This window comes from Pieris brassicae, chromosome 14 (assembly GCF_905147105.1).
Source record: "Pieris brassicae chromosome 14, ilPieBrab1.1, whole genome shotgun sequence".
NCBI classification, from domain to species: domain Eukaryota; kingdom Metazoa; phylum Arthropoda; class Insecta; order Lepidoptera; family Pieridae; genus Pieris; species Pieris brassicae.
In genome coordinates this window covers 5,128,454-5,155,502 of record NC_059678.1, presented here as the reverse complement: position 1 = coordinate 5,155,502, position 27,049 = coordinate 5,128,454, and the positions used below count along the sequence as shown (strand labels likewise).

Genomic DNA, 27,049 nt, shown 5'->3' with positions numbered 1-27,049 from the left:
AGTTATAGGAGCTGACAGCCTAAATTTGTTATATTTCTTTGATTCTATTTTTGCATTTGAAATATATTTTACGACATAAACATTTTATGAAGCAACTTGTTTATTATTTAGCAATAATTTTATTGTAATCAAACATTTTCCAAGACTAGAAAGCAACCGCTGGGCCGAATTAAAAAAGTTTTTTTTTTCTGATGAAATATATAGCAAAAACAGTATTTTTTACATTATGTATTGGAGCCCACGAACAGGCTCCACCATCACGTGAATGTCAAGGCTATTCGCCTTGTGAGAAGATTAAAAATAACAAGCCGTTTGAATCAGTGTAAGTGTAAGGTAAAAAAAAAATATGAACAAGATATATAAAATAAAATATGTTTATTATGGAACATAACATACAAGTATCACTTATTCCACGTCATTAAATTTGTATCGGAGAAGATGAACTCATCGGCAAAGAAGACAGAGGATGTAGGCCGAGAGAAAAAGCCGGCGTAAAAAAACTCGGTACTCTTTTAAAATAGCAAATCATCAAACAACACTTATTTTAAAACAAATATCGCAAATTAATTAGAAGTAGCCCGTCTAGCACTTGTCCCAGGGCCTTATAAATTAGATAATCGTTAACTTTGTAGTAAGCCTTTATACACAGCTTATAATACATTTCTTAAATTTATTAAAAGGCAGAGATAAAAGAGCGTCTGGGATTTTATTAAAGAATATCTTTACTTTAGATAGTCTTGTACGCGGAAATTGCAGCCTGCGTTTGTTCCGAGTATTAACATTGTGCTTATGTTCTATTCTAGCAAAGTTATCACTATTTTTGTAAACATACATAATATTTTTTTTGATTCCCTACATTGAATGAAACATTGCACGAATAGTCCTCTTCTGCGGGATGAAAATAGTTTCGACAGCAGCAGCATGACCCCATGATAAGCCTTAAGTCATTAAGCTGTGAAAGTTACTAAAATAAACAAGTCTAGCTGTATCGACATCAGTTAGTGAGCGAATCTTTTTAACCGCTTAAGCTGCAGTAACTAAGCCTCTTCGCCAATGCGTTAATACGAAAAATACCAAAATAGTTTCGAATTAATAGAGGCAGCTACAACACTACTTGTGTTATTGGACACTTTTAAATATAGGATTGATCAGTGTCCCAACAGTAGCCCAACGTCTAGAAAAAAAAACATAATTCTAACTTAAACTCGGTAATTTCTTCAATTCTTCCCCAAACCTTTTCTCTTATGGGAACAAAACCTCACTGGCGCAATCTCTCCTCCTGCCTTTACTGGACTACGCCGATTCCTGCTCCTCCGATCTTAACGAGGAATTGCTAAATAGACTGGATCGTCTCCAAAATTTCTGTATCAGATTTATATTCGGTCTAAGAAAGTACGATCATATCTCTGCGTTCCGTAAGCGGCTAGGCTGGTTGCCAACTCGTCAGCGACGTGATGCTCATGTTCTTCATCTCCTATATTCCATCCTGTTCAACCCTAAAACTCCTTCCTATCTCAAAAATGATTTCAATTTTTTGGGAGCCCATAACTATAGCTTACGCTCTTCCGAAAACTATACCCTTGAAATCCCATCTCATAACTCCTCCTTTCTTGGCGATTCCTTTAAGGTCTCCGCAGTTAGGCTATGGAATTCACTTCCCGTCCCTATTCGCTTAGCTCCTTCTCTATCTTCCTTTAAATTTCTTCTGTACAAACATTACCTGTCCACAACGTATCCCTAACTTTCTTACTAACTACTAACTGACGTGAGACTTATCTTAAATTATCGTGATTTATGTGTCTTTTTACTCTTTAATGTATCTTTAATATTTTATTCCTGTTTAGTTTTTGTTTTAATAACTGTTTATTACATGTATTTTGCACTACTTGCCTATTTTATTTAATACATTTATTTTTTCTTTACTCACAGTGGTTGCCTGGAAGAGATCGCTCGTAAGCGATAAGGCCGCCAGTTGCCCTCCTTTTGATTTAATTATGTTAATTTTTATTTTTATTTTGTAGTGTAACGAAGTGTAAATAAATAAACAATTCATTTTGTAATTAATAATTATGTATGTTATATATTTCATAAGAATTTTAGGATGCTATACTAATGGGGGACATGTCCCAAATTTTTTTGAAAAAATATATATTTCCACATAATACTTAATTCTTTACGATGGAACTTCACAATACTTATACCTAGTTAATTCTATTTAATAAACATCTTATATTATATTAAAACAATCAACTCTAAAACAAATTACATGGAAATAAATACATTTATTTATTTATTACAGAAATACATACAATATCCTTACAGCCTACGCCAATACGATAATGAGAAACATTAAATAATCAAAATATAATATTAAACACATAATTTACACAATATCGCTACTGTGAATTCACTCTGCGATTATATAAATATGTCTATAGTGTTGGAGACAGCATTCAGTAGTCGCAACGTCCTGGATGATGGGGATCTGTGCAACAGACTGGTTCTATGACCTTGGTATCGTAAATAACCTTTTCAAGGACTATACGACCGCTCCCGTGCGTGCGAAAATATCTATACCCCTCTCGAGACTCGAGGGAGTGCGCAACACGTAGCACCTTTACTTCTAGTTCTGCCCTTAAGAGCCTCTTAAGGCCAACAGCGAGATTCCATTAAAATATAAAACGAGTGCGTGTAATAAAATGAAATAATTGTATTATTTGTCTTCATGTCTATGATAATAAAAGCTTTTTGTTAAACTTTATCTTATTTAACCAAATTCTGTAAAGTTGCATATAGTAGATCATTTTTCGAAAAATAAGGTCATGAAGAAGTTTCACTTCTTACGTGTGTACACTAGTACACGCACACATTTTTTTGGTATACTTGCTTTGGCTTCACATTGCGAAAATGTGTCTGTGAAAATTACTTAACAATTGGTGAGCTATGTTGGTCTAGTTACTTCAGCTCTCACCCAGTGATCCACTTTCTTTTTCATTTAACATTCGCTCGAACGGTGAAAGAAAACATCGCGAGGAAACCAATTTGCCTTTTTTTCAAGAAATGTAGCGTGTGTCAGGCTTATCACTTACTTATTCACAAATGAAACAGATCTGAGGGCCAGAACTAAAAAGCTATTCCTATTGAATTCTTTTTATTTCGAAATTGTATACAAAATCGTCGATAAACTGTTTTTGTTTTTGCAAGTTAAATATTCCGTAACAGTATAATATATAATCAATGTATCTAAGGCCAAACAACTTCCTCGATCCAGGGCAGGTAATATTCCACCCGAGTGTAAATGCTAGGTTCACCGGCTAAACCGCACGATTTGCCCATGGAGGTGATCCCAATGACCGAGTACATACAGCGGATGGTTGGGTGGATTTTTTGCAGGGGTCAACCACTATCTCCCTGAAATAATTATTCTAATAAGAACTGTCACCCGCAAACCAGCAATAAAAATTATGACTAATAGATAACTAAAGATATAGCCCAAGATGGAATACGTATATAAAAAGGTTCAAGCATTTGAAAGGTTCAGCAGATTATTCAATGTATTTGTGTTCATGATTCTGGTGATTCAGCGCTATGAATATCTTATAATATAATCTTAATACTCCTTTTAAGCTTCCACGATAGCTTACACAATTCAAAGCTTACAGTTGTGTCGATTAACACAATATTTTACAACTGGTTTTCTTTTTCAACATTGCCGCTGTCATAATTTAAATACTCAAAGTAATTTTATTTTAACAACTAAAACAGTTTATCCTTCATTATGACTGGCTGATTCCGAGGTTATATTGAGATTTAAACCGACGTTATATCCAAGGTTATTTTGAAAAGTTAGCAGTTGGTTATCAGCAGGAATTAAGTTTCATAGTTTAAGATTGTTAGGAGGTTCCATTTAAATAAGAAAAGCTGATGGATAAACCATAATCTTAGAGATTATATAAGAAATTTATTTATGACAGAAATATGGTTGTGACAACCACCACACTAGTCAGCCCCTGGGTTGTGGATGACAATAGTTCCGTGATACTTGATGCATGTTTAAAACAGAAGAGAAAGAAAGCGAGAAAGGTATGTTAAAGAGAGAGATTCTGCAAGAAGGTCTAGTAATCCAACAGAATGATGACCGAAAAGTGTGCGACAAACATGAACATCTTAAAGTAAATGGGAGACTGAGAGCGGCCTTCACCAGCTTGTGTCGTATATTATCTGAATGAAAATGTATTCTTATTAAGGTTGTATGGTTTATTTATCCATTTGTCTCCTCGCACACATGGAAGCTTCCAAGAGCTCCAAGAGAAATGCATAGTCTTGACTAACTGTTAATGACTAACTACGAGCACTACGAAGCACCAAGTCGATGTTTAGGGCTTTTCAAGACAAGCATGATCAGTAATGAAGACTACTAAGAAGATTTGAATAAGAAAAGCTGACGGAGAAACCAGAATCTTAGATCATACAAGATAATATTTAAACGATTATTAAAAACTGAAAGTTAACTTGGTAAGAGATTGCAAGAATCGGTCCAGGAATCTAACATAATAATGTCGTAACGGAAAGCGTAATAGACAATGGTAAAGAAAATAACTTTATTAAACATAATAAAAGGATTTACAGTTAAAATAGAAGATAGAGAAGGTGTGAATGTGAACAAAATTAACGAAGCAAGAGCATAACATATTATGTGATACTGTTTGTCATGAAAGCGAACGCAGAACAGTAAGGATGGTTTTAAACCACCACACAAAACAATATAATACTTATTATCAGAATTCAATAGCACTTATCATCGGTTTGACTTTCTCTTACTGTGTCACACTGTGCCACAACATGGTGAACTTCAATAAGCCTTCGAGAGCGATACAATTGTTTACGGCCTCAAAATAGGCTTCAGTTTCGGCGACTACCCCTTCATCAGCGCAAAATGTTAGATACTTTTCGAGTGGCTTCCGAACGAATCCGACTTAGAGTATTTCAAGAAAAGAGCGTACCAATTCTTAAAACGCGGGCAGCGCGCTTGCGAGCCTTTAGGCAGTGGAAGTGTCCATGGGCGGCGGTATTACTTAATATCAGATGAGCCTCCTGCCAGTTTGCCTCTTGTAACAAAGAAAAAGCCGTACCTCACAAGTATCCCTGTTGGAAAATCGATCTCCATAACACAGTTGGATTGTTGAGTTAAATCCATTTGGCATCAGGCGGATATGATTATACTTCTTTTCACATTCGACACTTTCAAATCTCTCGACTCTTGCCTGAAAATATAATATCTGTTCCGATTTTATTTGAACATTGACCAACTCCTGACACGGCTCTCACTGCTCACGTGGCTGTTCTATACACCTACACACAAGAATAATATTATGTATGTGTGAAAAAAACGCAAAGAATAATAAATCAGATTTGAATATTGTTCTGTCTTATTCTCGCTTCCTCTCAAAGTGGCGAAGACTCCTTCAAGCCCGTCGTGGTGATGCACGATAGCTTTGAGATAATCCCACCACCTAGAACCTACCTTGATCCTACCCGTAGGTCTCCGTATGTTGCCTTAGGTCTCTTGGTGCAGACATCCCAAACATATATATTCACTATTTATGTATTAGGCTACATCTGCAGGGCTTAGGAATTCCTAGGGTTGTTAGATCCTAATCATTAGGATTGATTTGCTCCAGTTCAAACAATTTGTATGACTCAAAACTTAGGGATTAAACAGAGTGACGGAAAATTTCTTGCCAGTTCTTCTTGCCCGCTCTACGCCTTTGACTTAAGAACTGGTAGTAAATGTAAATTTAAAATTAATATAACATCTTTTCTGTTGACGTGAATAAAGTTATTTTGTGTTTGAGTTTGATGTTTTGTATGATTATATTAATTCCTATAAAACTTATAATCCTACATGGGGTAGTGCTACAAATTCAAATATCATACTAAGCCCGCTGATATAGATAGTTAATATATATGACTAATAAGCAAACACACCGTCACCTGCCCAAGTAGCGGCTGGTGTGGTTCTGGGAAGTGGAAAAACTTGTAAAAAACAACAAAGCAGTACGCCAGCTTTTTTCATGTTTCAATTTATTGGAATGAGCTGGAAAACATTGCCAGCTGCATCCTGGAGAGGTGGTTATGCGTCAGCAGCTCGCACGAACTAGTATACAATATTAATTTGAAGTTATAGCACTCCGGTTGAAAATTAACTGTTAAAAATTACGATAATAACTACATATGCCGACAGCTGTGTCTTATTACACAATGCGAAGAGGATCTGGAGAAACTGATCGTAGTAATGCAGAAGGGAAAAGATCAAGTGGCCATTCACCAACCAGATGGACCGATCTAATGAGATTCATCGTCCTCAAAACTGTACACTGTTATAAGAGAGGCATTGGAAAGAAACCGGTGGAAACAGATAGTCCATTCCAGATGCTTCTTTGCTCATCACAACGCTAAGACATGACCTGCTGATTGAAGAGAGGTATGGGTAGCGGTGGAAAAACCGCCAGTTAACGCATAATTAAAACATAAGAGCATTGCTACAACGCTTTTTCCTTTTAACACGTATTTCACGATAGATCCTGTCCATCAAGTCACTACCTGATTTCAGACTATGTAATCAAAATACCTTTTGGAGTACATCCGAGAAATCCCGACTTTTATAAACCGTCGTTCCCCAACCGGTAACGATGGCGCTGTTCTTGAATATGTCCGCGCCGCCATCATGAAGACACGCTGGCACGACGTACTTGTTAAGTTCTATACTAAAAAAAATTTAATAAATCACTGGCGCTACAACCTTTTTAGGTCCAGGCCTCAGATTTGTCTATCTAATGTTTTTTTTATAGAACGGGCAGGAGGCTCACCTGATGTTAAGTGATACAGCCGCCCATGGACACTCAATGCCAGAGGGCTCGCGAGTGCGTTGCCGACCTTTTAATGATTAGTCAATGTAACAGTTAAGTGGTGATCAGTTCCCTGTGTCTGTCACACGCTGTCGTGTTGGGTTTAAGGCAAGCTTTTTTCCTTCCCCGTTCGAGCGAATTTTAAGTGCGCGAAAGAAATTCCATTGCTTTGCTGGATTAGAGTGGTACGCTGAAGTCAGCTCCAAACCTACTTGTTTCAATACTAAAAGAAATTAAAGCCTCCGTCAGCGATGGTAATTCCGGCTTCAATATTGAGTCTTGAAACGATCAGCGCAGGTAATGCGAACAAAGACGTTGCGATCGATATCAAATTTCTTCGAAATCGTAAATTAGTCAATTTACATAAAACCATAATTATTTATATATTTAAACCTTCCTTAGGCATCGAACTATCATATGGCGTGAACTGTATTAAAATCTGTTAAGTGGTTTTTGAGTTACTCGCATTCACACGGGACGTTGGGCATACCACCACTATGTGGGTCCGTCTGCCCACTGAAGTATTTCCTAACCAATTTGACTAAGGGTCTTTCGAGGAAAGACCTGCCGCACTCGCCGTCTATCATTGAGAGTGTCAATGGGCGGAGGTATCACTTAACATTAGAGCCTCCTGCCCCTTTGCCCCCTGTTCAATAAAAAAAAATAGGTCAATTAGGAAATACTATACTTACTCTCTGTCAGTCTGTAGTAATGCTATATCATGATATTTCACCGGAGGATGGTATTCTGGATGCTTGGTCGCCACCACATTGTATTCTTTAGACGAATCCACGGCATCACTTCGTTTTAATATACCAACTCGGATTTTCTTAACAGGACAACTGAAAACATCATTTACACGGTCGAAATTTTCTTATAGAACAGGACGCTCACCTGATGTAATATCGCCTCAAGTGGCGTCACAGCCAGAGAGACGAGACACTTTCTTTTGTGAACTAGCGAATTGTAAATTAAATTCCGGTGGTGGTCTTCCCTGAGGGAAGCGACCTCTAATTGTTTAATGGACGAGTATATTCCAACGCACCAACTAAAACTAGGTTTCTTCTTCTAGCAAATCAATCCCAAAGATGAGAATCATTTAAATAATCGTATCTCTATCTAAGTAATGTAATTATTAAAATATTATATTGATTCATTAAATTTCTTGTTTAATAAGAGTCATTCTTATTAAACAAGATTGAGAATTATGATAATTGTTATCAACGGCATCTATTGCTAACAGCTGGAATTGTCCAAAATTCGATTCGTTAATAAAACAGCAAAAAGCTCTACTTACTGAGATGAGCTGTACGTGCAGTGCCCTGCTGTTAGCACATATCGTTCGCTGATTATGACACCTCCACAAAGCCATTCTAATTTATCATTTCCATAGCCCAGGAGAGCCTGGAAATTCAAAAAAATACATCATGTTCTTAATAGTCACTATATATGTTGATTAAGAAGTTTACGACAGCATAATCAATTAGGGGCTGACAAATCGCTCCGTCTAATTCGATAATAGGTCAAGAGGATCATCAGTTCCACCCCAGGTCTCTTTTTCATCATAGAAAAGACGCCATATGAAAGAGACGAATCAAATATGATATAAAAATCTTTGGACTTGTAGCGACATCTGCAATTTTACAAATAGCAGCGCTGAGCCACTAGTCAGATTAGGGTAAAAAAACCGCCTTCAGTTGGGAAGGTGAGGTCCCTTCGTACTTCGTCCACGCAGTGAGCTTTCGTCCTGCACCTCAGGCAAATTACCACCCCGTAACGGCCCAAGCCAAGATCTGTGTCTCGCAAGAGACGCCCCAGCACTAGTCGCATGAAATGCCCATTATGGCCGAGCTACTGAGCTGAGTTGTTAAGGCCATCAGCGGGATTCCATTTAAATCATTGCCACCTGGCGCTACGGCCCAAGGTCCCAAGAGGCCATCTAGTCACGTTGAACTGGTCAATCATTCCCCCTTTAATTTGGAGGGACAGTACTCCCTCCCTCGTAAGACCATTGATTAAAGCGTAACTTCAAAAAATTTTGAAAGCCATTTTAACCAGTGCTGACCTGGCTTGAAGAATATTCCATACTCTGAGAAAAACAACATGAAGAGCTTAATATATACGTATCAGGTATCTGCGTATTAGGTTAAATTATTCTTAGATATAATTTAGGGCTTTAATTTAGGGCCAAGGGCTTTAAGTCTGATTTCTTAACTTCTGATATTGCAGGCTTGGAATGTAACTCACCATATGAGGAAACTCCCCCCTATAAGCGTCTACTCCTCCTGTGACTAGCTGTTCTATATTATGAGTACACTCATCAACCCTGATGTTACCAGTGGTAGGCCCAGGACAGCATGGGTAGACATATTTCTCTTGGTATTCAAGGCATTCTGAAATTGAAGTTCAATTTAAGTACTTGACACTGAACTGATTATATCATATAATAAGTATATGTGTGTTAGTGGTAAAAATAAATCAGCGGCGTTACAACCTTTTTAGGTCTGGGCCTCTTCTGTATCCATTTCATGATTTGTCGATCTAGGCAAGTAAGCGATCAGCCTTCTGTGTCTGTCACACGACGTCATGTTAAAATATGGCTACTCAGTTTCCTCACCATGTTTTCCTTCTCAAAGGTTCAAACATTTACGAAAGGAATATTAATAAATATTAAAAACATTTTACTAAGTAATACCTAATTCAACTGTGTTTCGTGATGGTGTGTTTGGTGTGCTTATGATGCAGGGGATTTAGGGCCATCGATAATCTTAATACTCCTTTTAAGCTTCCGCGAAAGCTTACACAAGTCGAACACTAGAAACTTACTATCATACGCTTTTTGTCATCTTCTCTCTGCTTTGTCACATTTAAACTGAAGCTCTATCTCTTTCTGTTGCTCCATTGTAGATGTTTTTTGTGTATAAAAAAACGAGGACACAATTTAACTTAAGGCCATATGGCAGCACGATTTGGTGTGTCAGTGTCTCGGGGTGGACTGCTGTGCGCAGTGGAGAACTGGAGCTCTGAGGCGCGCCGGCCCGTAATAACAATTAGTTATGTAAAACATTAAATTAATCTAATTTTACTTTTAAAAAATCTGATTTGGATTACTTGGCTTGCGATGAAATATAATGTAAACTTCAAAATCATTTTCTATATACATTTTCGTCACAAAATGAATGCAAAGTTTCAAAAATTGGCTAGGTTTGGATTTTTTTCTATCGAGCAAAGTTATTTAAATCGTGTATCGATCTTTCAAAATGGATACATAAACTACTCAACTCCACCATATTATATTTTTTGCCCGCCCTACTTCAAGAATAAATGAAAATATGGAGAGAAAAAATGTACTTTTTTGGATTTTGGCGACCGGATAGGTCCTTTATACGTAAAATTGAATGCCATTAAAAGCGTGACTAGTTAAAAAGTCTCGCAACGCAATTCAACCGTCAAAAGTCAGATCCATGCAATACGAAGTCGTATTTCAGTCCCTACTTAAGGGATCTTTTCTCTTAAGTTATTACGTAGCTGACCTAACATATTATAGTGACTATATCAATATTAAAAATATGATGATAATCAGGCTTCTAGTTTTATCAACATCGAAGTTATAAGGGGTTGAAAATGGTCTGAACTACTTTGAGAAAAGATTCCGCCACACTTCGTAAAATCGTGTATGTTCTCTCACTGCCGTTAAGAATTGTTTATTATAAATCTTTGTCATTTGGTATCTTTCCTGATGAATGGAAAACAGCACATATAATACCAGTGCATAATTCTGGAGACAAATCTAACGGATGAGACAATAGGCCAATTTGTATTCTAAACACTTTTGCTAAAGTATTAGAACGCCATACAATAAAATTTGTAGTTTTATTAAACCCATACTTATTCCAGACCAGGGTTTGAGGATTGCGTTTCTATTTAGTTTTAATTATTATTTATTGAAATGAAACTTCATTATCGACGTTGGAAATATTTACCGTCACATTTTTCGATTATGCGTCACATTTTTTCGCAACGCGCCATCTTTTTCTTGTTCATACCACGGTTGATTCGAAGAAATTCGAAGCCATTAATAACACAAATATATAAAAACGATAACAATGATAGTAATAATTCTATTACAATTAATGAAATTCTGTAATAATCTTACTAGTAATAACGTAAAATGTATTATTTGTATTCATGTCTATGACAATAATAGCCTTTTGTTAAACTTTATCTAATTTAACTTTAACCAATTTCTCTAAAGTTGCATTTAGAAGATCATTTTTCGAAAAATAAGATCATAAAGAAGATTCACTTCTTACGTGTGTATGTATACGCACACATTTAAATTTTATGTTCTAATATAATTGATGTGTATGTGTGGTACAACTCTTGAAATGGTACAAAATCATGGTCTCTTGAGTTCCCTATTAACCAGGTCTGACTATATTCCTACAAATGTTTGTATATAAAATAAAAACGAATTGGGATATGAGTATAATGACGTGATGAGACGCATGGTGTAGGTGGCAGGTTTACAAATATTTTGTGTAAACCTCGGCGATTTAAAAGACTGAGAGTATTGGTCCGGCAACATCCGTCAAATCTTTGACTAAACATCTGTCTGTGAGATGTCGCTTACCTTCCCTTAATTTTAGGTGTGGTAACCCCAAGTGATTCCCCACAGCATATGACTGGATCAAAATCACTGTGTCCGCATTTCTGAAACATTCAAAATTATTGGATTCTCAACTCTTTGAGCAGTGTTGGACTAGGAGCTGGTTAAGTTGACAGTTGACTTACACTTGGCTTAAGATGCCTTCTGAAGTCATCTTCTGCGTATAGGCAGTCGTTTATCGCCTTGCCAACTCCAGGAGAGCCATCCATAATGGTGCAGCTGTCTCCTGTAAAGTTGATAAAAGAAATTGGGACATGACTTGTAAAACCAAGTCTTGCAACGCAGTTCATTTACCGTAAAAATTGAGATCCATGTAATACGAAGTCTGTTAATTAATTCTAGAGTAATAGCTCATGCTGTCTTCTGAAGCCCACACTAAAGATGGAGCTTTGAGCGTTGTACTGGCCTGAACTATATCAAACTAAATTTGAATGTTTATGAGTAATAATAAAATACCTTCATTTAGAGATTTGGTACAAGCCAAAAGTGAGAACACTATTGCCAGGTGAATCAGCATTTCGTTGGATCTGAAAAAAAATCTGTGTCTATCTAGGAAGCCGTTCTTACAATAGATATTTATTTCCAACACACAAATATACAGCTTTTACAATACTCTTAACCCATATAGTAATAATAATATAGAATTAGTAGAAAAATAAAACAAAATTTAAAATTGGCCCCTGTGTTAGACCTTTAATGCTGGAATTTCCTCGCTGCATTGCGATACTTATTCGTTAAACAAACCACCAGCTATCAACCGGTACTATCAACCAAATCCCACTTAAATCTTCACTTCTTCTAAACATGTATTTGGCATTTGCATCATCCACGCTGGTATCATGCTATTGATGATGCAGCTCATTGCTGTAGGTTTCTTGTAACTACTAGTTTTATACTTTTCTAATGACAATACATAGTTGTATGATTATTATTTTCATTCATGATCATGAATCACGACCAGTGCGCCCTTCAACGTGAGGACCGTCGATCTCTACCACGACCTGATCCTTCCTACCATAACCCAATGAATGAAGTAGGCGTCCACAAAGCGTGGGGGGTGCGCTTCCCGACAAAAAGCACGAATCCGGTTGATCCATGATTAATGACAAATTCAATACAAAGACTTCTCTCGGCAGTTGTGACATTGCGGGCTATTGGTGAGGAATGGATCTGGTTGACGCCTCGTTTAGTTAATATCATATCAATCACAAAACATATTATCTATGTTCTATACCAAGGATATCTCCTGTATATATCGACGATGTGATTTGGGGGTTTTACTTGATCAAAATTTATCCTGGGAGCAGTATGTTATTGTTATTTTATGTGTTTATGTGTGTGTGTTTTGTTAGTAATAAATGTTATGTCTATGTCTGTGTTGATGAAGTTAGCCGCAAATTGTTCGGTGCTTCCAGTGTCTTAGTAATTTTCTTCCCTTTAGCACTAAAACCTCACTGGCACAATCTCTCCTCCTGCCATTACTAGACTGCATCGATTCTTGCTCTTCCGATCTAAACGAGAAATTGCTAAATAAACTGGATCGTCTCCAAAATTTCTGTATCAGATATAAAAAGTACGACCTCTGCGTTCCGCAAGCGTCTAGGCAGTTTACCCATTCGTCAGCGACGTGATGCTCATGTTCTCCATCTCCTATATTCATTCCTATCTCAAAAGTGACATCAATTTTTTGGGAGCCCATAAGTATAGCTTACGCTCTTCCGAAAACTATATCCTTGAAATCCCATCTCATAACTCCTCCCTTCTTGGCGAATCCTTTAAGGTCTCTGCAGTTAGGCTATGGAATTCACTTCCCGTCCATATTTGCTTGGCTCCTTCTCTATCTTCCTTTAAATTTATGCCGGTATCTATACTTAGTCTCTTTTAAGATAAAAACGCTCTGATCTTGGTCTATTTGGTGCCCAGTTGTTGCTTAGAGATGTCTTGTAGTCTTTGATTAAAGTAATAAAATTATTGTCAAATAAAAAACAAGCCGCTTCATAAAATGTTTATTTCATAAAATATATTTCGAATGCAAACATAGACACATAGAAATATAACAAATTTAGGCTGTCAGTTCCTATAACTTACGGATGTTCGTAACTGCGATACAACCGTTTAGGTATAGAAATTGAATTTAGATTTGTTTACATATTTTTATAAATAATTATTTTGGTCTAGAAATATTTGTTTCATAAATTTTCACGACGTGATGGTTAGTACGTAAATTCTTATAATTAACGAGTATAAATATAATATATTTGTGGTATGAAACAAATTGAAAAATAGTTCCGTAACTGATCAAGAGATGGCGCTGTTTCAATGAAAAATTGTTGAAAACAGATTCTATTGATATATTGAACATATATTTAAATAATATTATATAAATACATAAAGATTATATGAAGGTTTCTGCTTCCTTTTATTTACTAAAAATAGTTCCATAACTGATCAAGAGATGGCGCTGTTTCAATGAAATATTGTGCTACTGATATTTATTGAGCATATATTTAAATTACGTTATTTACATAAATACATAAACATAAAAAATATATATGAAGAATTCTGCGCCCATTTATTTACTAAAATCCGATAAATTTAAAAATATCTGATCAATAGATGGCGCTATTAACGAAAAATTGTGAACAACGCAGATGCACTGTCGTTAGTATTTATTTAAACTATAACAATTTTATATTCTTTAACAAAAATACATGGACAAATAAAATTGTACAAGAAGATTTTTGCGTCTATTTTAAAGTATTGAAAAATCGTTTCATAACTAAAGAGATGGCGCTATTTACAATTTGTAGATAACGTAAATGTACGACTTATAAAAACTTGTGTAACTATCTGATTCCTAATATTTTTTATCGTAAAGTGAACAATGTTTGGTCCGATTAACGAGATTTAACACTGAAACCAAAAAAAAAATCTTTTTTTGCCTTGTTTATGTATTTGTAAAACTTCTCTAGCAAAGTTTACAATTAATCCCCACAGATGGCGCGCAATTATAACTGAGTATAATTGTATCAATTACAAAAAAACAAAGCTTGCTTTCAATATCTTACTAATAATAAAGTAAATCGTAATCATAGCAATTACGATTCGTACTTGTATAAGATCCCACTCAAATATCTGTAAAGAAAATGAGTCCATATAGTATAGTATAAAATTTATGATATCTATAAATACAACTAACATTAACTATTTTTTTTTAAATATACCATTCACTACGACTGTAGCCGCTGAATGTTTAAAATTTAGTCGAACATAATATTTATGGCTGGGAAAAAAATAAACGTTGTCTCTTTCTAACGGTAGATGGCGCTAAACTAAATTTACTATTTAAATATCCCAATTATATAAATCTCACTTATTAGTATATATTTTGATATATTTATATATGTTTGTTATTACTAAATATATTTTTAGAATTTGCACAGCACGATTTTTATTGATAAATAACCAGGAAGGTTATTTAATTTCAAAGATTTATTTATTTTCGAGCATGTCAAAAATATTAATCTTGACATTTGGGAGTCGTTGGCGCTAAATTCGAGTCGATTCTTGGCACGCTGCGGTAGAAGTTGTTTATATGTTTGGTACAAGATATGCTTCAATTTTATCTACATCATCAATCCTATCATTATCCTCAGCCAAATCTTTCATGTCGTCCCGACTTCGGCCAAGTCTACATTGCCTTAACTGGCTTGTCCTCGTTTCCCCTTTGGGCATTTACAATCATTATCTTCGGCTAAATCTTCCACGTCATCTAGACTGGCTTGGAATTTCTTCCCCTTTGGACTTTCCCTATCATTATCTTCAGCCAAATCTTCCACATCATCTAGACTGGCTTGTCCCCTCCTCCCCTTTGGACTTTTCCAATCATGATCTTCGGCCAAGTCTTCCACATCGTCTAGACTGGCATAAAGTTTCCTCTCCTTTGGGCTCTTCCTATCATCTTCTAGACTTTCGTCAATTATTTCCAAGCGAGATCTGGAAAAGAATCTATGCAACGATTCCAATTTATCTAAAACCCTTCCGGTGCGTTCGCTTTTGTCTTCAGCCATAGATGACGAATCGGTCTTTCTATCAATCGAATCCTCGCTCGTGGACGTCGATTTATCGACTCGAATCACTTTCGGCTTTATTATCAGACTTGGCGGTAGATCCGGTATGTTCCTAAGATCAACCAGACTTTGCGACTTCTGGCTCGGACTCAGATCGAATTCGCGACTGAACTCTTCAGTCGAAGGGCCAGAACTGTCGTCCAAGTGTTTTTGGAGTTTGTCCTCAATGAATTTTACGAGTTCCTCCGCGCATTCTTTCGCCTGTATGGATATTCTATCCAATCCAGATGTTTCGTCTTCTTCCAAGATGTCTGATAGTTCAATGCTGTACGGTAAACTGTATTGTGGTGGTTTTGTGTAGGCGTTGTAGTTGTCTACATCCTCTTGTTCGCTCATAGTATCGTCTTCCATCATTTGGAGTTCGCACACACGGAGGATGGCCTCTTCGAATATGTCTTCCAAATCAGATTTAATACAACTCATATCGACCACTGTTTCTGATATTCTTCTTGATCTGTCTTTTTCTATTACTGTGTCTTGGGTGAGCAATGTTGAATCCGATTTGGTCTTACTCATATCGCTAAATTCATATTTGGATATCGTCATGTCTGATTTGGATTTCTCCGATAAAGATGGCGTAAATGATTTCTCCTTGCCATAGTGTTCCATATACTTTAGCAGCATTTCTACCAATGTTTCGTTTTCTTCGACCGGTGTTTCGTCTATGTATGAAAGATTTTTAACGTTTATATCCGATTCGGATAAACTCATTCCTTTCGTGTTGATTTCGATTTTTGGCTTCTCCCATTTATCGTCTGGCCCGAATAGGAACTCCATGAGTGTGATTTTTTTATCATTGTTTTCCTCGACACCCGTAGACGCTAGGAACTCAATTAGAGTCTCCATCTTTTGTTCCAACTCCGTGTTAACTTTGGCTGGTACGTATATCTCTTCTTTGCTCGCTTCTGTTTTGAAGCAACTGCCTTTTCCGTCATCCTTTTGGCTTTTAACGATTGTGAAGAAGAAATCTATTAAATTTGCCACCCTGTCCGTCCCCTCTTCATCGTCGGAACTTAAATCGGACTCCTCCTTGACTAACGGACACCGTTTCTCCTCAAATTTCTTGCTGAAAACGGTTTCTTGGACGACTTGTAATAGGTCCCTGGCAAGTTTTACAGGAGACCTGGATTCGATGGGTTCGTATGTTTGAGTAGAGCGTCGTCTTTCCTTGTCTATCCTGAAGAAATCCCAAAGAGATCCGAGGTCCGATGATAGAGATGCACGGTGATGCGCCAGACTCGTACCAAGTCGGCGAAAGACCTGAAAGTTTCCTATATTTACCAAGATATTCGTATCCGTATTCATAAAAGAAAATTTTACTAGATATTTAGGAGAATTGCCAGCCATGTATAGTATATGTTGTGTATGCTGCACTAGCTAACTAAATATATGTTCGGGATGTCTGCACCGAGAGACCTAAGGTAACAGATGGAGTCCTGCTAGGATCAGGGGTTGAAGGTGGTGGGAAGACCCCAAAGCACTTCTCTATAACAGAAACGTCCTCACCTGCCACACTCAGGATCTCCAAGCGCGCAACTTCCGTAAGGATACTCTCTTGAATCGAGCCATTTGTGCAGCAAAAGCCTCCGTTCCTAGAGAAGCATTGGTTTCACCTTCCGACTGGACCTAAATTTAGAAAAAAATCGTTGGTCTCTTGACTGCTTCGTGAGGTCTTAAGGTGAGCCTCAGAATAGGGAATTTCCACTTGTCATCATGGCTGATAATAATTTTTGATACATATCTTACTTAAAGTAAATTGGAATTGATAAAAGACGCACGCGCGTTTTTACTTTTTTTTATCCATGCGTACTGTTGTCTGCCAGTATTAACATAAAATTTTTCGCATCGTTAAAATAACCAACCTCTGTGGTGTAAACAACAATATTCCAAATTCAAATAACTTTAGATTCATTATAGGTATTATCTTAAATCCGAATTTGAATTAACAAAAGAACGTTTCGCGCATTTTTACTTTTTTGTCATCTAATCAGCCAGTATTGAAACAATTTTCGTAACCAGCCTCTTTGGTGATTTACTAATAATATTCCAAATTCAAATAACTTTAGATTCATTATTACTGGTTTAGTCATTATAGGTATTATCTTAAATCCGAATTTGAATTAACAAAAGAACGTTTCGCGCGTTTTTACTTTTACTTTTTTTGTCATCTTATCAGCCAGTATTGAAACACAATTTTCGTAATCAACCTCTTTGGTGTATTAGAATATTCCAAATTCCAATTAAAATGAAAAACTTACGTCTCTAGAACCAGATCTCCTTTGTAACAATCGTATGTCTCTATCTGAATGGCCTTTAGACCGGCCAAATCCTTTCGCTAGTGCATTCGAAACACGTCTGAAAAAATCCAAATCTTTAGTCAGTCAGTTTTTCATCTAAAGTTCTTGAATAGTTTATATCTGTAATTATTCGGATTATTTATATTACTTCAATAAAGCGTATTACATAAAGTATGTTACAAAACAATATAAATAATAATAATAATAATAATTGTGTTCAATTTATACAAATCCAATTTTAGAGAGAGAATGAGTTCAATCCTACAGATATATATGTTTGTCTCTTTCTACGTAGCGCCTCAACTTTTCGTGTTACACTTGATTTTACTCCTCATAAAATTTCCGTACCGGGCCTTATAACTCGAATCGTTTCTTAAGGAGTAAACTCCAAAAAGACTTAGGTACTAATATTTTTGAGAGGTTTGTTGACTTTTGCTGACAATAAGGGAGGGGGGGGGGGGTTTATTGTAGAAAAACGTAATACTTGAACGGCTTTATATTGACAAGTCCTTCGCTGAATTTGGACAAAAGGAAGAAGGTGATGGGGAGTATCAGCCCAGAGATGTGAGCAGTATTCCATATGAGGTGAGCATTGTGACGTTGCGTTGTAAGGGAAATATTGTTTAGGCTAGAACATCCAGCTGTCATTGGCTTTACCTGCAATGTGTGGGATCGCTGTATGCAGTCTGTACCGGGGTTTTCTCTATGGTATCGTGTGACGTCATACTGCTTACTAGCGGAAATCCGGTTGTACCTGAAAACGATATTTGAAAAATGAAGTTTTAATTCTGTTTACTCTGGTGTTAAGTGACACTCAATGCCAGAGGAGTCGCGCGTTGCCGGCCTTTTAAGAGTTGGTACTTATAGAACAGGGCGCAAACGGGCAGGAGGCTCAAGTGTTACAGCCAATAGACACTTCCAATGACAGAGGGATCGCGAGTGCGTTGCCGGCCTTTTAAGAGTTGGTACTTATAGAACAGGGCGCAAACGGGCAGGAGGCTCAAGTGTTACCGCCAATGGACACTTCCAATGACAGAGGGATCGCGAGTGCGTTGCCGGCCTTTTAAGAGTTGGTACTTATAGAACAGGGCGCAAACGGGCAGGAGGCTCAAGTGTTACCGCCAATGGACACTTCCAATGACAGAGGGATCGCGAGTGCGTTGCCGGCCTTTAAAGAGTTGGTACTTATAGAACAGGGCGCAAACGGGCAGGAGGCTCAAGTGTTACCGCCAATGGACACTTCCAATGACAGAGGGATCGCGAGTGCGTTGCCGGCCTTTAAAGAGTTGGTACTTATAGAACAGGGCGCAAACGGGCAGGAGGCTCAAGTGTTACCGCCAATGGACACTTCCAATGACAGAGGGATCGCGAGTGCGTTGCCGGCCTTTAAAGAGTTGGTACTTATAGAACAGGGCGCAAACGGGCAGGAGGCTCAAGTGTTACCGCCAATGGACACTTCCAATGACAGAGGGATCGCGAGTGCGTTGCCGGCCTTTAAAGAGTTGGTACTTATAGAACAGGGCGCAAACGGGCAGGAGGCTCAAGTGTTACAGCCAATAGACACTTCCAATGACAGAGGGATCGCGAGTGCGTTGCCGGCCTTTTAAGAGTTGGTACTTATAGAACAGGGCGCAAACGGGCAGGAGGCTCAAGTGTTACCGCCAATGGACACTTCCAATGACAGAGGGATCGCGAGTGCGTTGCCGGCCTTTAAAGAGTTGGTACTTATAGAACAGGGCGCAAACGGGCAGGAGGCTCAAGTGTTACCGCCAATGGACACTTCCAATGACAGAGGGATCGCGAGTGCGTTGCCGGCCTTTAAAGAGTTGGTACTTATAGAACAGGGCGCAAACGGGCAGGAGGCTCAAGTGTTACCGCCAATGGACACTTCCAATGACAGAGGGATCGCGAGTGCGTTGCCGGCCTTTAAAGAGTTGGTACTTATAGAACAGGGCGCAAACGGGCAGGAGGCTCAAGTGCGGTAACACTTCGATTCGATTGACAGTGCCCGAGGTAACAGGATGAGACAGGTACAGGCATTGTTTACAAGCATGTTACGTCATCCTAACCAAGTCACGTGACCGTATAAAAAATGGATTGACAGTCTTACCCGTTATTGCCCCCCTCGTCATACTTAGACCCCGTTGGATCCTCGCTATACAGGCCCTATGCCTTGGTATCTGCATGGGCACCGAACAGCCTTTTTCTTGTAGGACAAATCTGCCCAAGGTTTTCCAGTTTGCCTGAAATTTTTGGCTCTATGTGATATATACTCCAAAAATCAGAAGTAAAGGACGATGGGCAGGTTCACGTAATACCAGCACTTCCAATAAACTGATATTGCCGGACACCTGCAACTCCTGGGGCTAGCCAGTGCCAACCTTTCAGGCAGTGGCACGCTATTCTTGAAGGCCTACAATTGTTAAAAATACTACTGGCAGGTGACCGCATAGAGGTGGCGGTAAAAATGCTGTGTTCAACGCCAGGCGAATAAAAGGAATTTCAGCAGGTCCGAACAATTCTCCAGCACTGATAAATGCTGATGGGACCTCTCGACCTAATCAAGCCGAGGTAAGAGCCGGGTCCAAGCTTCGAGTTTTGTTGAGCTAGCAACGAGCGTGTACACAGATTAAAAACTAAAGTAATAGACAATTTGCATTATTTTGTTGCTAAATCATTTTTAATCTATGGCCACGTTTAGGTCTATAACATCCATCCATTTGTCTATTAATTACGTATACGTTTCTATAGTGTTTTTGTGTGCCTTTTGCTCTTGTAAGCCTCCTGATGTCACGTGATATCGCCCATGGGCACTCAAAGACAGAGACTCGGCCTTTTAAGAACCTTCTTTTGAACCCTTGGTCGAATTAGGAAATACTTTTTATTGCAGAGCCACCTAGCATTAGTTAACTTGACAAATATCAGTGACAACTGTTTTTTTTAAATATTATGACATTTCCAGAGAAAAATAAACAAAGACATCAAAAACCTGCAAAGGCTTGTTAAAAACAATATTGTTATTGATTATGAGAGAAGATAATACATTATAATACAATAAAGGATAAAGCAAAAGGCAGCAGATTTTAGTCGGAAACGGAACATTTAGTAATAATACAGAAAGGTGGTGCGGTCATATTGGGAACAAGAAAAGAAAATATGGTCGAGCTCACCAATCTTCTCCACACTCTCAAATACTACTATCAACAATACGAAGCCTTGCTAAATGATGAAGTGTACATACATGTCCTGAACGCATTCCGGAAATGATAGACGTGACAAATTTGGAACTTATAATCATAAAACCATAGTTTACCGGTGACCCTGGGTTGAATTTCAGCATAATGTTTACCATTGAACTCGCGCGACATCTGTTGTCAATTATTTAGTTTTGTAAGAGACTAAAGCATTTTTTTAAAGTGTTACCTGTGCTGTGTATACCACTTCATCATCAGCTAATGCTCTGTGCTGGGGTCCGGAGTTTGCTCGTCCACCCCATTCCAACTCCTCTACTAAGACGAACCTGAAATTTGATTTTTTAAATAATGCGAGACTATTTAGAGAGCTTCATTAATTCATACACAAATCTCCCAAGACTATATCACATTAACTCTTGAGAGCTGATATGCTTGCAGCACTATTTACCTTTTAGGGTCGTCCGTACACCTCGCTTTAGTAAGCGCTTGATAGATGACATATGATGCCGATGCTGTCAGCGGAACCTGTCAAAGTTAAACTCAATATAAATAATATGACCGTATAATAATATTACTGTATAATAATATGACCGTATAATAATATGACCGTGTCATAATATGACCGTATAATAATATGACCGTATAATAATATGACCGTATAATAATATGACCGTATAATAATATGACCGTATAATAATATGACCGTATAATAATATGACCGTATCATAATATGACCGTATCATAATATGACCGTATCATAATATGACCGTATCGTAATATGACCGTATCGTAATATGACCGTGTCGTAACGTGACATGTCATACCATGACCGTGTCGTAATTAGATTTTTTATTGTTCCATATTAGGGTTGCCTGGAAGAAATCGCTTGTTAGCGATAAGGCCACCCGTTGTCAAGTAACTTATGTAACCTGCTGTTATATGAATCATTTTGTATCTTATGGTAACGAAGTATAAATAAATATGACCGTATCATATAAACGTGTCGTACGATGACCGTATCTTACCATGAAGGTTTCGGAAAACTAGCGTGTTAAGCGAAATAAAGTTCTGTATAAATATATGGCACTGATACTGTTCTGTGCCTGAAAATATCTTGTCATACGTAGACGTATACGTATGGGGCGTACGCATTAATCTACGATTAAATTTAACAGAGGACTCTGAGTTGAATAACTTACTTTTAGTATAGCATACGGTATCTCATGACAGACATTATGAACGCAGACTAAGAAATTGTCCGATTTCCGGCTGTCTTCCTGGGACTCTTCATCAGACGGTAGCGATTGGGGCTTGTCTGATGCTGACCTGGTAAAATAAATCAGAAGTTCTATAACGCTTTTAGATCTGGGCCTATCTGTTTCATGATTTGTCAGTCTAAAAGGTAAGTTGGTGATCAGACAAAAACAGATAGACCAGCAGATCCTTGAATGGAGACCTCGTCAGGACAAAAGAGCATGCTGCAGCCCATCTGCAGGACTGACGACATCGCCGAGGAGGTTGGCTCCCAGTGGACGCTGAGTGTGCAGGACGCATTGGAGGTAGATAAAGGACGTCCAGAAATGGACCAAAAAGTCTGATGATTAAATCTCCAAATCGACTTAGATTCCTTCAAGAAAAGAAAATGCAGATACTTAAAAGGCCGGCAACGCCATAGTCTTCAAACATTTGCAGTGTCCATGGGCGGCTCATAACATCAGATGACCTGTTACGTTGTTCTATATAAAATTTGTCTTCAAATACCTAATACTTGTCAACCATGCCCTGCTGCTTGGATCGTCTCCGATCCTTTTCAGCACAAGTCGACTTCCAGGTTTGGAGGCCTTTAACACCCTCTCGTTAGGACCCAGCACCCTCTGAGTTGGAGTCCTTGAAGGGACCTCTTCTACTAAGACATAGCTGCCGCGTGCTGAACGACAGATGCCGGCTTTCGTGAGGCACTGGGCTATTGCCTAGAAATATTTCGTGAACTATATAGACCTAAGCGCAGCATACAAAGCTACAGGTGTGACAAAGAAAGATGGGACGATGATGGGGAAAAGAAAAATGGATAAAATAAAGAATACATGATAAAGGAGAACAATGGTACAATGTAAATGGGCAGGGCACATGGCAAGAAGAACAGACCAGAGGAGCAAGAAAGTACTAAACTGGTGCCCAAGGTACAATAAAGGAAAAAGAGAAGTGTACAGAACGAAATGAGCACACAGATATCGAAAAAGAATGAGGTGGTGAAAATATATTTATTTATTTATTAACACTTCGTTACATATAATATAAAAATGGAACATAATTAAATGAAAAGGAGGACAACTGGCGGCCTTATCGCTTTCGAGCGATCTCTTCCAGGCAACCGCTGTGAGAAGAAAATGTATTAAAGGTAGGCAAGAAGTGCAAAAATACATATAACACATAGTTGTTGAGACAAAACAGGAACAAACTTGAAACTAAAAAGTGCACATAAATCACGATAATTTAAGATAAGTCTCACGTCAGTTAGTAGTTAGTAAGAAAGTCAGGGATACGATGTGGACAGGTAGTGTTTGTACAGAAGAAACTTAAAGGAAGATAGAGAAGGAGCCAAGCAAATATGGACGGGAAGTGAATTCCACAGCCTAACAGCAGAGACCTTAAAGGATTCGCCATGAAAGGAGGAGTTATGAGATGAGATTTCAAGGATATAGTTTTCGGAAGGGCGTGAGCTATAGTATATATATAATATATTTAAAAAAGCGGCAAATTTGCCTTAAACGGTTCGTTGTGGAACGATGTCTTGGTACTGATTGAATTTCGTGTTCTGCCTCGAAGTCTGATGATGAAGCGGCAGGTATTAATCCGAACAACTCCTGTGAACTCCATGGTAAATGCAGTAGAAGATGCAGAGAAACTCTAAAATATAAAATGAATATTGTCCAACGTTACCTCATTTGTCGTCGTATCATGTGTGACCTTCAAGATGGAGTAGGGCTCGCTCATCAGCACCGCGTGCACCACCACGAAGTGGATCTTCCTCCTCTGAGTGGGTGAAGTCGGTTCCATATCCGTCCGGGACGATTCCCCTGCCAACTCTTCAGCGCATCGGGAGAAGATCAACAGAGACGCCATGTTCAGTGGCTGGTTGGTTGGAGATCTGTTGATGAAGAGCGGACTTCTGATTAGATGAGCACCTGATTAGACTGTGCCTGATGATTTTAGGTCCGAGAAAGGTTGTCATGGACCTTGTATACAATTTTTATCTACTGTCTTAACTATGAATACTGATTTCGAATTGGTATAACTAAAAATGCTTTATGATAACATTCTTTGTTTGCTTTTCTATCCGACATATAATAAGTGGCTATGTGAAAAACATGGATTTCCAAGATGAATGCCACAAACAATTAGCGACTGTAATTATTTTATATGTATTGTATCAATATAATAACTCTGACTAATTTTTCCTACATCCTCTTTGACGATATTTGCAGCACGCAATGCCAATGTTATGTCAAACACCATAACATGAAAAAAGTTTGAGTTGTAAGAACAAAAAATTGCAATCGTAACAAAAGTATTCTTAAATTTTCTAATTTTCCGCGCAATTGTCGTTATTTTTCCTTACATAAGAACCTTTTCCTGACAATAACAAACAACAAAAATTTAGCGAAATCGGTCCAGCCGTTCACGCGTGATGCCGTGACCAAGGGAAACAGGGATTCATTTTTATATATAAAGATAACAGTGGCGCTACAATCCTTGGTCTTGGGCTCGGATATTCTTGATAATTTCTGTACTTAGGTTGGTAATCAGTCTTCTTTCCTGACTTTTGGGTCCACCGCACGAGCGGGTGTTAAAAAAGTGCGTGAGGAATAAATCCAGAAACTTCCAAGGTCTGGGGCTCCTATTCCGATAATTTTTGGTCCTTCTGAGCCTGAACCTTGAGGGGTAATTTGTTTCACGTTGTTTTCCGTCGTACAAATGTTAAAACGCACATAGATTGATGTAATTTCGTTTTGCCGCTTTGTGGCAGAATTGGAAAAACATATTATTGATCTTTTTGAACCAATAACAAACAGAAGACCATAGTATATAACCATATTAGTATTTTTAAAAATAATTGTAGAAATCCTCACCGCAGTCTCACATGTCTGTACCCTGGCCGCAAACAGAGTAGAGGGATAACGCGCTGCGAAAGCATATAGTTTGTGTCCGCGTCGTAAACCTCGAATCTTATGAGGGCGAGTTCGGGGAAATTCACCTGCAATCAAAAAAACTAAAATAAATATCGATTGGAATGAAAATAGCCTGTACTCTAGAAAGGTTCTAGGTTAATCGTTTTCAATACACGACCTCCTTTAAAGGCTTCCATTCTTCCATTTGTCTCTTATCACTATCGATTTCCCCTCTCCTATATTCCATCTTCCCAGGTTTCTGGTGAGCGTCTTCTTTCTTTCCTAATTTATTACGTATGATATTCTTCTTTTCTTTTTCTTGTCTTTTCAACCGAAGAATAAAACGCTCCATAGCCCTTGGGATTTGTCTAATCATCTTTATCATTTACGTTTGGCTTCCACATGATACACATGGAAATAGTCTTGGTAACAAAAGGTGACCTTGCGGGACACCTTCGAAATTTTTTGAGAAGCTGGCGTCCATTATAGAATTTGTTTATGGTTTACTATATGTCTTAAATAATACATATTAACCACTAGCGCTATATCTACTGATTTTAAAAACCATTTTACATTTATTAGTGAAATTAATTTAACCCGCCAAAACGTTGCTTGATAAGATGACGTCCCTGTGTCAACTGTCATTTAGACAATAACATGCATAGTACGTCATCGTCGGTTCGACTTATCTGTGGCCGTTTTGTGTCACGCTATAATCTATATTTTTTGATAAATTAATTATTATTTATACCATAACGCTTTTTTGTGATATGCCTCACGTTAGCCTTTCTAACATTATTTTAACATTCCTATGTCAAATAATTTTTAATAGAGTTGCTCAAAAAGCGGCGTATTGCAGGGACGTATAGCGTTCGGGATGTGGGCTATTACACACTCGTGCGTTCTCTTTCCCAACTGTCAAAACAATGTCTATTAAAAAGAAAAAACCAACCACGAAGTTTTTACTAAAAAAAATCATAGAAGTTTTTATGCTTGATGCAAATATTTTTAAAAAGACGCTACTAATTTGTTTCAATATCAGATTGAACGATTTGATTCAATGAATTAGGTTAGGTTTCATTTCATTTCATCTCATTAAATTTCATTTCATATCAATAAAAAAAATCTACTGAAGACGTGGCTTTATGGCTTTATAGTTCCCTTTGCCTACCCAAAATAGGTGACGAAAACAAAAAAAAACCTCTGCTTATATTGATTGATTGTTGTCCATAATGAGTAAATTTCGACAATATTTTATTATAAACTGGAACTCAGTATAATTGCACAGAATGCTTCGGAGAACATTTTACCGGAAAAGTCAAAAAGTCCGTACATATTTATTACATACGGCTAATTGTTTGCTTGGAGAGAAGAGAAAAAAGGAGAGTTATATTAAATTGCTTCATTCTTCGGCAACTGTGTTAAAAATAGTTGTTCAGTACACGTGCGGAACCGTCATTGCAACTTCTTCCGACTGTCATCCTGACTTTTTGCAATGACGTTCGACGAAAGGCATTCCGCGCTCGTAATGAAATATCATATTATAATACACAAATCTTTATTATTCACTTCAGAAGCTTAAATGATATGTGTTGAAACATATATAATATATAAGCGTCGGGTTAATTCTCGAATTGCCCCATTAACATCACATTGCCCCTCTTAAGAATGAAATCCCCCTC

At 37.7% G+C, this 27,049-nt stretch overlaps 2 protein-coding genes and 1 long non-coding RNA gene across 3 annotated transcripts in view; all 3 read right to left on the bottom strand.

Annotated features, from left to right (window-relative positions):
• Positions 1–5,199: 5,199 nt before the first annotated feature.
• On the bottom strand, positions 5,200–7,742 carry LOC123718036. The gene is made up of 3 exons (XR_006754900.1): positions 7,601–7,742; positions 6,632–6,767; positions 5,200–5,264 (listed from the first exon to the last, which is right to left on the bottom strand). It is a non-coding gene; the product is annotated as an uncharacterized LOC123718036 (long non-coding RNA).
• Positions 7,743–8,201: 459 nt separating this feature from the next.
• LOC123718203 (venom serine protease Bi-VSP-like) lies at positions 8,202–11,860 on the bottom strand. The gene is made up of 4 exons (XM_045674644.1): positions 11,703–11,860; positions 11,542–11,621; positions 9,156–9,301; positions 8,202–8,312 (listed from the first exon to the last, which is right to left on the bottom strand). The coding sequence occupies exons 1-4, from the start codon at positions 11,729–11,731 to the stop codon at positions 8,202–8,204; spliced, it is 366 nt and encodes a 121-aa protein (XP_045530600.1). The 5' UTR covers positions 11,732–11,860.
• A 2,663-nt stretch (positions 11,861–14,523) lies between these two features.
• LOC123718025 (1-phosphatidylinositol 4,5-bisphosphate phosphodiesterase epsilon-1-like) overlaps positions 14,524–27,049 on the bottom strand; it is a 95,064-nt gene continuing 82,538 nt past the window's right edge. The window contains exons 32-42 of the mRNA XM_045674374.1: positions 25,329–25,453; positions 24,139–24,346; positions 22,960–23,168; positions 22,398–22,524; positions 21,647–21,723; positions 21,428–21,524; positions 20,115–20,247; positions 18,662–18,758; positions 17,966–18,062; positions 17,214–17,333; positions 14,524–16,967 (exon numbers count right to left, since the gene is read on the bottom strand). Of these exons, the coding sequence (XP_045530330.1) occupies positions 17,223–17,333; positions 17,966–18,062; positions 18,662–18,758; positions 20,115–20,247; positions 21,428–21,524; positions 21,647–21,723; positions 22,398–22,524; positions 22,960–23,168; positions 24,139–24,346; positions 25,329–25,453 (1,281 nt within the window). The 3' untranslated portion in view covers positions 14,524–16,967; positions 17,214–17,222. The remainder of the gene's footprint in view (positions 16,968–17,213; positions 17,334–17,965; positions 18,063–18,661; positions 18,759–20,114; positions 20,248–21,427; positions 21,525–21,646; positions 21,724–22,397; positions 22,525–22,959; positions 23,169–24,138; positions 24,347–25,328; positions 25,454–27,049) is intronic.

Bases quoted from the DNA above. Each gene is read 5' to 3' on its own strand.
- LOC123718203 (XM_045674644.1), bottom strand. From the start codon at position 11,731: ATGACTTCAGAAGGCATCTTAAGCCAAGT. The intron at 9,302-11,541 runs GTAAGCGACATC...CTTCAATTTCAG, and splicing joins ACACCTAAAATTAAGGGAAG to AATGCCTTGAATACCAAGAG. The intron at 8,313-9,155 runs GTGAGTTACATT...TTGAATTTCCAG, and splicing joins GGGGGGAGTTTCCTCATATG to GCTCTCCTGGGCTATGGAAA.